This window comes from Coturnix japonica, chromosome 1 (assembly GCF_054131305.1).
Source record: "Coturnix japonica strain WE chromosome 1, WE-NBRP24, whole genome shotgun sequence".
In the NCBI taxonomy this organism is placed as follows: domain Eukaryota; kingdom Metazoa; phylum Chordata; class Aves; order Galliformes; family Phasianidae; genus Coturnix; species Coturnix japonica.
In genome coordinates, this window is record NC_140663.1 from 61,926,457 (window position 1) to 61,940,443 (window position 13,987).

The window sequence follows — 13,987 nt, forward strand, 5'->3', positions numbered from 1 at the left end:
TAAATGGGACACTCGATGAAAACATATATATCTTGTTTTATTATTCCTATCATTATCATAATTTGTGGTGGCCACCAAAGTAAGCTAATGGCAGATGGACGATTGCCATCTTTTGGTTATGCTAATGAGAAATAGTGTTTTTCATATACCTAGCTGTTTTTTTTTTCCCCAGATGTGGGTGCTCACACTGAAAACCTAATTCCACTTTTTTATGCTTAAGTGGATTGCATGAGTTTTATAATATTGTAATTAAACTGTACACTAATGATTCATTCCCTACAAATTAAGCCAGAGTTCTGTTAATGAAAACAGGTAAAATAGAAAAGCAAACACTGAAAGAATGCTGAAAAGCTTGTAAGGTGTTCAAAGTTAGATGTTGCCCAGAAAATAGAAGGAATAACTTTGCAGTGCTAGAAAGTGTTTTTACCTTCTTATAGACAAAAGCTGATTAAAGTAATAGCCCAAAGAGATCATGAATGTAGATTGCAGAGTAAATGAATAATAGATAAGTACTGCCATCCCTTTACTATGTTCAGCAGGGACGGTAATGGGACATCAGCCCTCTCTTCTCTATCAGAATTGATTCATATGATCCTGCGCAAACTGATCTGTGTGTCCCTGCTTGAGCAGGGGGTTGGTCTAGATGGCCTCCACAGGTCAGCTGAACTTCAGCCATTCTATGTTTTTGTGATAGGTCAATTCAGCTCTGGTAAGTTGGCTCCCCAGCATATGAGAGGAATTAAGCTTTCAGCATTCAGATGTATCACTACAGTTGTTTATAATACTTTTTTTTCAGGATTTTCTTTGACATATTTGAGCTCTTGTAATATTAGAAGGTCAAGTTTAATCCTGCCAAAACTGGTTATATCTACAGATTATAGTGAGAAATCAGAAAGAGATACGCAAAAAAAGGACAACTAATGTATGAAAATACAGTACCATCCCTTTAAAGCAAGAGGGGAAGATGTACCATCAGCAATATCTCAAATGAAACTTAAGGAGATAGTTCAGTGAAATAATCTGAACTGGCAAGTGGAGAAATGTAGCTCATCCCTGCAGTGGTGCAGAAGCCAAAAGGCAGCTAGCCTGGAAGAAAAAATGGCATCTGACTGAGCAGGCAGTCTTCATGCTTCATTTTTGTTTCATAGGTAACAGATGTTTTATGTAATACTCATAAGACCACTGGAACAGTCTATCTTCCGATCACTCACTGTATACTTGTTAAATAGCTCTATCATTTCTGTTTCCTTCACGTGAAACAAATATAGAAATCACAGATTATTATGTGGCCCTTAAGATATCCAGAGACAAAGTTTTAAAAAGGAAAATTCAGAAAGGATCAGACACCTCAGTAGCAGCAATGTGAACAACTCAGAGAAGCACACAAACATCAAATAGGTCTAATTCTTTCTGAAAATGTGGTCCAGACTATGTATGCTCAATCCCATTGAAATTCTGTCCTTGGTATGTGCATCTCCCCATACCATTGAAAAGAATTTTGTAGCCAAAGGAAAATAACAACAACAACAACAACAACAACAACAATAATAATAAAAGAATCTGAAGTATTTACATAGCAAAGAAAATGTAGGACAAAAATCTTGAAAGATTTTTTTCAGCTGTGCTTGAGGTTTAAATCTGTTCATCATCGTCATACAAATTGCTAAGAAGAATCGATCAGGATTCTTCAGAATTGAGACCCATCTAAAATTCACACCAGTAAACGGACACAAGCTTCTATTTAATTAAAAGAATCACAGAATGGCTTGCATTGGAAGGGACCTCAAAGACCATCTAATTCCACTGGCAGGCACACCCTCCACTAGATGAGAATGCCAAAAGCCCATCCAGTCTGACTCTGAACAGCTCCAGGAATGGGACATCTATAGCTTCTCTGGGCAGCCTGTTCTTGTGCCTCATCACTCTCATAGTGAAGAATACCTTCTTTCTATATAATCTAAAAATACCTTTCTTTTTTTTTTTTAATTTAAAAAGAGGTCTTGTCACTTCATTCCCAGATAGATTCCCTCATCTTTCTTGCAGCTTCCTTTATCCAAATAAAGACAGCTGTGGTCAAAATGTTGAACACAGCCACCAATAATCATGATTTCCAGTTTGTTTCATGCTAAGATGAAGAGGGGGAAAAAAAGTTTGGATGCCCTCTAAACTTTTTGGGGTGTAATTTCCAAGAGCAGGAGTTTGAATAAAGTCTGTATTATATCAAGTTGCTCTATTCTTAATGAATACAAAATGTCTGTACAGTAACACTACCCTGGCAGTTGTCAGTATATCACCACCAGTATCTTTCAGTGCAGTACACACAGTATTTGTATGACTGTCTACTAAACTGTTGTTGTCACTATCTTGCTGTCAAGTAAAAAATCTGGGAGATGTGAACTGTTTGCACACCCTCTGGTGCATACCCCTCTCAATTTTTAGATCAGGCTATCAGGTCCCATATTTTGTAAAGCTCAGAAAGCACCAAGGAACGTAATATTCTTAGGAAAAAAACAAAAAACAACTCACACCAGATATAATTTTACACTGAATTTTCGTTGACCTCTGGAAATGTCTGTTCATACTGAGTATGCTCGATACAAATGGTATTAATCAATTCAGTACTAACTTAATATTTACTTTGTGTAAAACTAGTCACTTGGTTTCTATGCTTACAGATATAAATGTCAATCATTGAGACAGGGAAATTTAATTCCCTCATCTGCTAAAAAACATCATGATCAGCTAAGGTATACAGCAGATCTTTTGATTTGTCAGTCTCATTCAGATTTATTTTTGTTCAACTTACACAAAATCATTGCATCACTCTTTAAGAACAAGGCCATATGGAATTTACAGGGGGGAAGGGAAATCAGCATCAGAAACCCACCTGCTAACCAAGAGGAATTTTATTGCAATGAGACTATCTTTTAAACTGACACTTTACAAAGTTTGGGACTGAACTTTAGCACTAAAAAAAAGAAAGCTAAAAACCTTTTAATTTTTTTCAGAAAGATCTGTGTCATTAAATGTTGGAATGAATGAATGTGATGGGCTGATAGACAGCTTTTTATCACAGAAGATATTCAAACATGCATCATGTTAATTGCAGCTTCTCCAATATGGCTTCATCCAGCTCCTCCTTTCTTAACACCTAACAATGTAAGTTTTAGCTTCCATTCTTTTTGAGTCATTAGCCTCTCTATGAATACTGAAAATGAAGGTAATCACATATGGCTAACTGTGGCAGATATCAGATGACAGAGTCTGTATACCCCGTGAGGGCTCAAAAGCAGCGAGAGAAATGGAGGGCTTCAGATTACAAACCTGTCAGTGGCAATCAACAGGGCATTTCAAAATGAGACATTACATTTTACCTGACAAAGGGTACCTTTGCCACAGGAAAACAATCAGATGTTAGCTGTTCTTCTATAAATATACTACGCATTTCATTTGTAAGGTGAAAATTCAATTTTGACAACCGGGAATAGAAAAGTACTTCCTGTTGATTTCACAGTTTGCTACTAAACCTAGGCCCTAACTTAAAATTCTCTAATGAAATAGCAGAGGTATGTTTATTATCACTATACAAATAAGCAGGAAAATTTCCTTGTTTTTGTCTCCACTAAGATCTTGTCATGTACCAAATTTTGCTGGGAGCAACAAAATGCCTATTGTGCCAGGTTCTTTGATCCCTTCTGAAAACTACTGCTTTTGTATACAAAGCATGAAAAGTAAGTGATAGGGAAGATAGAAAAAGAAGAAAAGAAGAAACATTGTGTTTTTCTGATCTTCTACTGTCAGATGACCACAGGACAAAGTGTTTGTAGGGAACACTACGGTTATATATAATATACGTGAATTTCTGAAGTAAGAAGAGATCCTCTTGGAAAGAGACTGTAATGGCTACACATTCACTCATACTACTTATAGGTGGCTCTGGATTATGACAAACATCCTGAAGAAACAACCACCAAAAACCAAAACTGAATTTGAACAGAATTTGGAAAGCACAACGCTTTAAGGCCAGCAGCTACATTCTGCATCAGAAAAGCTTCTCAAATGAGGTCAAAATAATCTTCACATGATTTTCCCTCAGATTCAGATCCACTCATGTTAGAAAGGGAGAAAGTCCATTCTGAATGTTTTATCGTAAAACCCTTATCAAAACGCATGCTGTCTAACTCTTTCAAATGGCACCAGAAATGAAGAGGCACATTCAATTAGTTTATAGTGACAGCTAAAATCACTGTCAGACATGAGGAAGTATGACTGGATTATTTTTTGTACCATATTCACAACCTCAAAGATCAAACATCAAAGGGATCTACAGTTAGTACTCTGAACCTCTCAGCCTGCCTAGCTACCAAAACTTTCCCTCCAGTTCCAGACTAAATAACACGTAGTAAAAAAAACACAGGTTACTTTGGTCAATACTTTCCTTTTAATATTCCCATTTACACAGAAACACAAAGCCTACGAGGTTTTCAAATTCTTCACAACCTGAACTCATCTTAAGATATTTATGAAGTCAGTAACATTTACACACAGCCAACTTTTTATAAGGAAACTATTACTGTGACAAAGCTCATTTTATTCCGAATGCTTCAGCCTGCCACATGCAGAGATACAGCCCAAAGCTGGTCCTGAAATGAAAGTATACAATCCTCCAAACTTACTGGATCACTGATGCATTCTTTTATGAGTAGACTGAATGACTGCATAAATGAGGAGAATTAAACTCTATTCTCTTTTTTCTCATTCCTAACTAGCTTTATTTTTTGTTTTCATTTTTTCCTTCATGTTTTCATTTTCTATATGTGTGCTCATGTGTGTTTGGCTGTTGTAAGCACATTATCGATACTGACATTACTTCTCAAAATTCTTCTCAGAGGGTTGACTTTTATGGCTCCCATGATTCTTAAGCCGCCTACGGTATTTGTAACTCACAGAATCAGAAGCTAACACATAGACAGTGTAGCTTTTCATACAAAGGCACAATAGGAATGAATGTATTAACCTCTGGTGCATGGAATGTGTCAGCTTACACACTGGCAGCTATTTCTGTGAAACTCTGCTAACTTCCGCTGCCTGTGTTAAAATAAAATAAAATCTTCCCCAGAATTATGTCCTATGCCCTCACATGCTGGTTGAACAACTAAAATATCTGATGTCATAGAGAGCCTGCTTCATACAAATGCTGGCCAAACTGAGTTTGAGAAGGCATTTTACATGCACTGTTTATAAATGTAGAGCATTTCCTAGTAGGTATAAAGCTCTGTGTTTCATGTGACTTGGCAAATAAACATAAGTAGAGAAACGAATTAGCAATTGAGAGTGTGTGGATTTTTTTCTTTGTTTTGTTTTTATAAATGAGTGCCAATCAGGACTGTGCAGGACTAAAGATTATTTGAATCCTAATTTCATTTTAGTCTCCAATTTTCACTATGATCGTCCTACCAGCGAAGCAGATGTGCAGAGATGGACATCAAATTTTCTTAGTTCCAAGAGTTGGAGGACTGATCAGGAACAGCTGAGGAATATCTGCACCACCGAGGCACGTGGACAGCACACTAATAACTCCAAAATTTAGAGCAATATTGGGAGGTATAAATCCTACACATCCAGACAACATAGTTAAATAGAAATAAAATTCTTTAGTATTCTTCCACCTGCTCTAAAACTGCCTATGTTAAAATAGCATAATTGATAATTATATGTACAATAGCAGTTCCCAAAACATGATGGGCCCATGAAATGTGCCGGGGAGGGGCCAGATGTTGCACTGAGGGCTTACAGATTAAAACGCCATAATCTTGCTAAGTGACTTTTAAGCAGTTTAAAAGTGCTCATCAGGACGGAGCTTTTCTTTGGCATAGTGCAAGTCTACACCCAGCTGGGCTGCACAACCCATCCCAAAACAATCTGATGGACGCCAACTTAACCACAGTTAGATTGGCGGTAACAATACAAAAAGGTAACAAAAAGTTCCATGACAGTGAAAGGAAAATGACCGTGGGCTGACAGTTGTTTTGTCTCTGATGGAAATTCTGCATGGAAAGCATGGCCCAGCAGCCCTGCTTACGCCACATACAGCCCACCTGCGGCCTGCTGCCACTTACCTGCAGTTGGAGCGGGCCTAGGCCTGGTGTTGCTGCGGCAGCAGCTGCCATGGTAGTCGGGATCAGCTGAACAGGGTAGGGGTCACCTAAGTAAGAGAATAATAGAGGCGTCAGCACCTTTTATCTGCTCTCCACCTGCAAATTAAAGTCCTGCATTCACTCCTTCCAAAAGCCTTCTTTTGTGTGCCTTGTTGAGGCCTAATGAAAAGCTCTATTGTGCAGCCTTTTACTAACACTCTTTTCACAATTCTGGCTGAGAGAGGAATGTGAATAAAAGGCACAAGCAATTAAGGCGGAAACCTCATCCTTTTTCATGATGTATTTAGGGAAATGGAAAAAAAAAAAGTGCACATTGATCAGAAGGCTGCACTTCAAAAAAAGAAAAAGAAAAAAAAAAAAAAAAAAAAGAGGGAAGAAAGAAAGAAGATGGGGTGGAAGAGAAGGAAAGGAAAACAGTACAACCTTGATAAGATCACAGCATTAGAAGGGGACAAATTTACAAGCTTGTCTGCAATATGGAGTTAACCAAACTCTGGTCACTGTTAGTAAACTGAGCCCCACACAGATCAGGAGCGGCACTCCGCTCAGTAAAGGCTTTGCTTTTAGGTGAGAAAAAAAAACCTTGCTTTGCACTTTCAGGGTTTGATCCTGTAACAGGAAAAAGCATGTGGAGTGCATCAGAGGCAAGCCCCTGAAATCCCCGCACCAACTCCACCCCATGACTTGTGATTCAGTTTTGCTTCTGAAAGAAATCTGTTTCAGCTTAGTAAGGGCTGTGTTGTGCAGCAAGAGATAAAGGGCCCCGTAAAGGCTGACGAAAAAGGTGCAGGCGTTTATAAAGGAGAATCATAATGAGATGGCAAAAGTTTAGATGGTGACAGGCATTTTTTAATGTTATGGAGCATTCACTTTCGGTCGCTCACTCATCTGATTCTTTCAAATAAACTTTTTACTAGCTCCTCAACAAATCTATTAAGAAAACTGGTAAAAAACAATAATAAAAAAACATTTAGAAAGCTGCATGCATTACATCGCTTCTCCAAGTGATAAAATGATTGTTTCCACACAAATAAGGATCAACAGAGCCCTTCTGTTAGTCTCTATTATGTTCTGTTAGCATGTCTGATTCCTGCAACACTAAAAAAGCTTCTTGAATTGAGAAAAAGTGAAGATGCTTTGTCAAGAAAATCTAGCTAAATGTTTCAGCATGTTTTATAGAGGTAGTTTAAAAGTTCTCCTCATTTTTATTTAAGTGAAACGTAATGTGGAAAAAAATTAAGAAGGTGATGCAGGCTGTTCTGTACAATCATCATTAGCAGTTACTGAATGGAAGCTATAGTAGTCTCAAGCCTAAGTTACAGGGAGCAGAAAACAAAAGGAAAGAAATATATCTCATGTTTGAAAAATGTTAGAAATAATGTGTGCTGGTGTATACTTCTTCAGGAAAAATGCTATTATTTTCTCCCTTTCATAACACTATGCTCTTTACAGAAGTCTTTTCATTCATGGATTCCTATCTCCTGCTACCAATTAAAAACCACAACTTCTAGAGATGGAGGTACAGAAAAAGAACTGGACTGGGACAGTGTTTTAATAGATACTTAACTACAAGCATGTATACTTATATGTAAGAATAGCTTAAATAATGCTTTGCTGACTGAAGACTCATGGTCTTTTTCAAGGATAGGAAGGCAAGTAACAGGAATCCAAAGTTCAACACAGGCACCTTCATTCACAAATGTCCCTGGCGCCAACACCATGCCATACTTCTGTGTTTATTTATTACTAATGGACACAGATTTCCTGATTTGTGGTGTGCTTTTTTTTTTTTTTTTTTTTTTTTAGATTGTTTGTTGTTTTGTTTTTTTTCCCCCCTTTTGATTATTTTACCCTTCCCTTTGGCTTTAACTGAGTTGTACACTTTCCACTTCATATCGTGGATTGAATGAAACATTTCTCTGACATGAAATTTTCTTGAGAGTTATCCTGTGACCCAAGCCTTGATGCAATGATGTGAAGACATGGAGAAGAAACAGGTGGAGATTCAAGACTTAGAGTGAATGATGTTCAACTCCTTCCACACCACTAGTAGCTCAAAGGCTAATCCAAATATCATTCTGAAAGGCTCCTCTCTACATGAGGACATTTTGTTAAAGTACAAGTCATAGAAGAATATGACATGATTACTTTCTTAATTGCAAAAAGAACAAGGGAAATGATGCTCACTAGAATATTATCTCACAGTAAAAATTTCAGTTGCAAATAATATATATTAAAACATAGATATTAAAAGATTAGCTTCCACGTGCTGTCTCACATTCCTCATTTCTCCACACATCTATATAAGCCTCATCCCACCCTCCCACAATCTCATGCACAATTCATAAATCCCACTACTCCCAACTCCCTGAACAGCCAGGCAGATTCGCATACCCTAATCTGCTGTGGTATTTCCTATCCTTTTGGGTTTGTTTGGTAGACGTATCTCAGCTCATGAGAGAAGAACATACTAAAGACCATGCAACCATGCACATACGCTCAGAACCACTGGCTTTGGCGGCTTAGGGAATGCCTCTGGGACTCCTAAAAGACTAATCTAGGAAGTACGCCCCTATTGCACCAATGTGTGCTTATGTAGAATCATAGAATGGTTTGGGTTGGAAAGAACCTCAACTATCATGTAGTTCCAACCCCACTGCCACAGGCAGGGCTGCCAACTGTTAGATCAAGCACACAGAATCACAGAGTATAGTTTCTCAGAAGTATAATTCTAAAGAAAAACCTCAAATTCATCCTAAAACTAAACTGTACAGAGTTAGGCTCTCCTGTCTATCGCATAGATTGATTGTCACTTCACTCTTTAATGGGTTTTACATATTTCTGGTGCTCCAAAATCTTTTAAACTAACAAAACCATAAACCAAATCTGAATGGCTTCTGTTGCCCATTATGAATATTATTAAAAAAACCACTATAATTATGCTTTGGTAACATCCTCTGCTATCTCGTGCTTATCTTTAGCAATTGTTCTTATGAAGAGAAGAACACCCCATCTGTGCTTCAATTTTTTTACAAGTGCAACTTGTGCACAGCACATTCCCATCACTGCTCCCACAATCCAGACATCACAGCAGCAGCAATGGAGCTGGAACAAGGCCCAGTGATGAGCAGAGGCACCATCAGGGTTTGTGCTCCACTCTGTTTGCCTTCTAACAAAGATCATCTCTGTCCAGAAGAGCTTACCATCCACAAGAGACAAAACACAAAACAGTGAAAAATATGCTTAAATGCTGTGCCTTGCCTGACATCATGAAATACCCAGTGGAAATCCCACTGGTAACTTGTCAGCGAGTGCCCTTCCCAGGGAAGGAGCCAGGCCCTATATCAAAATGGGGGCCAAGCATTCAAAGATATCACATAATGCTGGAGAGTCACATCTTCTCAATGTACTAAGACTTCAGGTCCCCTCTAATAAATATATCTGCATGTTCTCTGCCACCACTCTAAAACAAGACACTCCTTTTGAAGTCCTTAAATGTATTTCCATATCATACACATTTTTGTCTGGGCAGTTGTAGTTTATTTCTAAGTCTGGGAAACATGCTTAACTATTTGCTTAATAATTTGGTAAATATCTTATTTTTACATTTATGAAAGCGCTAAGCTGTGGTTTCTTTTCCCCAAGCTCTGGGAATTCATCAGGAATGTGAGGCAAGACATGCAGTTATTAGAAATACCTCTTTCCCAAGCCATTCACAATCTTCTATCACTGGAAAGATCAATAAATTCTCAAACAACTATATTACGTTTCAGTTCACAAAATTCTCTGTTAATACACTATACACACTGGTAGGAGCACACCATTCTGAATCTTTCAGAATCAGAATGAACATTCAGTGCATTTATTTCACATTCCCTCTTTTATTAAGAGTGGCCTTTTCTTATGAACAAAGCACAGAGAGTTTTGTTGTTGTTTTTTCCTTTATGGTAAAGTCTGGAGCTGGTCAAAGGCTGTGACTTTTATCCAAAGATCAAGACAAAAATTATTTCATTACCTTACAAATTCTTCTGTAATACATAGTTATTTCTTAGCTACTCTCTGACTTCACTTTGAAGAACAGAATTATTCAAGTCTGACTCCGTGGAAAAGCACAGAAATAAGTTTGTACAGGTGATACAGCATGTAACGAATCATATGGGATGCGTCAGCTTGGATGAGCTGACAGGGTGTATGAGAGGTATTGGTGCACACTGTAAGCAAAGGAGAATGCCGTGATCCAGACATCCCTTTGGGAATAAAGAAGGCAAGGCTGAATCCCTCCATTCTGGCCAATTCTTTATTTCTTTATCCCTTCTCTGGTCCGTCTTCCGCTAACATACCCAGAGCTTCTTTCTTGATAATTTATGCACTGCAACTTCTTTCAATTTCAAATCACACCTTCATCCTTGCCCAAAATAATCTTCTAAGATCTTGCTTACAAGAGCATTTTTCATGAAGTACATTCACTTTTAAAACACTCTTTCTATGAACTCTCCATCGTCTTCCACTGAAAACACTCTGCAAAAGAAAACTGTGGTACCGAGCCAAGTGGACATCATGTCCCAAAACACAAAATAACAACCTTGTGTTTAGGAACTTAATTTTCAACTGACTAGCTATCAAGCTCGCGGATATTAAATGATTTGTGTACTTGCAGAAGTACAACAGGGGCTCTTAAAGAATTTATGTGTTTTGCAAAATTTTATCAAAGGAGTTTAGTAAGTGAAAAAAAAAAATAAAAATTAATAGTTTCTGTTAAAGGGAAAGGAAAACACAGGAGCTAACATTATGTGTGTTGCACCATTCACCTAAATTCACAAGACATTTTTTTTCTGTCACTCATCTCATTTATTCTCCTTCAAGGTGTAATCCCCCCTAGTGTCTTGTCTCATCTCCTGACAGGCTGCGAGTGTTTCAGAGCAGGCACAATTGTCTTACTTGCTATATAAATCAAGTTACATGCTAACGTTAAATTATAATGTTTTGACAAGATTTTTAGGTTGAACCTGATTATATGAAACAATAGAGCTCTCCAATTTAATCCTGAAGTTTTCTTTTTAAAAAAAAAGAAAAAAGAACCAGGAAAGGACAAGCAGCATTTTATCTCCCGTTATTTTTTTCTTAATTTACTTTACTTATTGTTTTCCTCCTGCCTTACTTTCAGGGACAGAAAGTGAAAGAAGTCAGAGGTCATAAAAGAAGGAGAACAAAAATAAAAGCAGGATAAAGAACCTAACAAGTAAGAAGCAAAAGCAAATCTTTATACTCCAAAACCAGAACGCTCATCTAAATTCTATCCAATATATCTGAATAAACATTTCCTTATAGTACTTTCTATTGAATAAAAAAGAACCTACATTATCTTCTCCCTGTTTTTTATAAGCTGCACAAAAAGCCACAATAATTTTACACTCAATTTATTACTTAAATATATTTATAATGAACAATCACAGCTGATGGGTAACTGACAGGTAAGCTGGTGTATCTTTTCTCACCACTCTTTTACTCTCATCCTCAGACTATTTTCCTCTTGTTCTTTTTTGTTTTGTTTTGTTTTGTTTTTTGGGTGTTTTTTTTTTTTTTTTTTTTGGTGCAGCGGTGAACACGTAGTAAGAGTAACACTGGCAGTGTTCCCCAGCTTCTGGCTCTAAGCATTAGGGATTTAGACAAACAATAAAGTGTATGTAGAAGATACCACTAGTGCCTTCCAAAATGAAATCTAAACCAGTTTCCTGGCTTTCACTGAGGATAGTTCTGACAGCATTGATCAACAGCTAACTACAGGAGTTCGGCTTCTTTCACGTTTTAGAGAATCTATTTGGCCTGCAGAAGAGGTAGCTTTGGAAGGATCTGAAAAGTAGCCTTCTAGTTCCTATGAGTACGTCAAGAAGACAGAGCCAGGCTCCTCATGGCAGAGTTTAGTTGGAGGACAAAAGCCAATGGACAAAAACTAAATCAAGAGAAATTCAGGTTTGCCCCACAGGGGAAGTCTGGCATTGAAACAAGCAGTTATAGTAGGTTGTTCAGGAGGTTGTTGTAGGAGGTTGAACTACAGACGTCCTGAGATCCCTTCCAACCAGAATAACCCTGTGATCTCATGATTTCCAAGGTTCCCAAATATCTGTTTTAAACCTGCTGAATAAACAACACCTATTCAAAAGGTCTGAGTAATAAGGAAAACCAATATATTTCCAGCAAGATTTGTACATGCCCATAAATTTAAAAATCAGGACTTTTATTTGGTTGCCTAACTATGGATAATAGTGCTAAAGCATCAGGCTATCAGTTATGGCCTAGAAACTAAGCTGAAACTATCAGCCTGTTTTCTCAGGACCACTATTTTGCCTGTCCTTTTTGTTTTTATTAGCATTAGTGTGAGAAGTCACACATAGGTTTAGGGGTTATGGGATGCTTACAGTTAGAAATAGTCTTCAGCTGTGTTATTTTTTGCAGTTTTGATACTTTCTGTTGCATTTGCAGCATTACAAAAGTGACACATTTTCATGTATGTTAAAAGGCAAAGTTGTTACCAAAAATTCCTCGTTCTCGCTGTTTCTATCCACAATGCTATTATTCTTTTCTTATCCTGGGGGGAAGATGAGGGTTTAGTCATATGTTCAGTCTTTTCTAAGGCATAAACAGTAGCCCTGAAAGATGACTAGCATCTTTATAAAGAAGCTACAGTATGTGGTCTTCACAACACATGGTTCCTATTTTTGTCGTTCTGATAAAAGCATAGCAATGTCAATATTTTTTCCTGTGATTTGGTGATTGTCAGTGACCTGTATGTCAGCTGATACAGCTGACACAGTTAAACCAGAAATTAGCACTCAGCCTCTTCAGAAGCCAGACACATGGACACCGAGTACATAAAAAATTATAAGACAGTCCACATGATAGTCCATTTAACAATAAAACATGTGACTAACTAAAAAACAGAGATACATCAGCAAATTTCCCTGAGGAAGTTTATGGTATTTAACTCCTAAACATTAATTTTATTGTACTGTATGAGGAACCAATTAACTGAGAGTTTCACTTTTATCAGACAAGGAAATACTGCTCAGAATATAGATGAACAGTAAATTCAGCGTATTTTAATTGTATTAGTCTTGGCTCGTTCATCTCACACATTTTTGCCAATTTAAAAGGTAATTAGATATTTCATCAATAACTTTGTATGCTTTATTTTACTTAGAGCACCTCCAGCAGCAATAAGCTGATATGTAAGAAACATACAATGCATCTATTGTATATTCACATTTCCCCCCCCTAATTGGATATGGTTGAAATAGTGATTAAAGTGTTTTCAGAAAGCCCCTTGTTGATGACATCTGACCGGGAACACAATATGATTTGTTACAACAAATTATGCACTGGGGAGAGGAGAAATGGGCAAGTAAAAACAGTTCTTGTTTCTTAAACCTGGCATATGTCCATAAAAATAACTTAGGTATCAGCAAACAAAGGACTACCTAGAAGTTTTCAGGAGAATTTGTGAATAACTTGGAAAATACATTTGATCTAAATACCACTCTAAGAACCTTCTGAAACATGGTATTACTAACTATTGTTTCTTAAGAAAAGAGAACAAATCCTAAAATCCTCATTTAATTCAATTTCTTACACCTCTTTGTAGAAAACCAACAGCGATGTTTTTTATCCTCCAAAGAAACTATCTGCCATTCTACAGCTGAAATCATACTGAAAAAAACCCAAGAACAATACATTCTGCCTACTATGTTAAGTAGCAAGTCAACATTTCACATACTTTTAAAGGCTTCATCAAATACTTCAAGAAGCAATGGAGCACACTTTCCAAAATAAAT

At 37.3% G+C, this 13,987-nt stretch overlaps 1 protein-coding gene across 41 annotated transcripts in view; it reads right to left on the bottom strand.

The window, feature by feature from the left end:
* The window catches only part of SOX5 (SRY-box transcription factor 5), a 622,935-nt gene that overhangs the window by 77,614 nt on the left and 531,334 nt on the right, over window positions 1-13,987 (bottom strand). For all 41 annotated transcript variants that reach the window (XM_015868603.3, XM_085542555.1, XM_085542533.1 and 38 more), the window contains one exon: window positions 6,120-6,205. In XM_015868603.3, coding sequence (XP_015724089.1) covers window positions 6,120-6,205 — 86 coding nt within the window. The remainder of the gene's footprint in view (window positions 1-6,119; window positions 6,206-13,987) is intronic.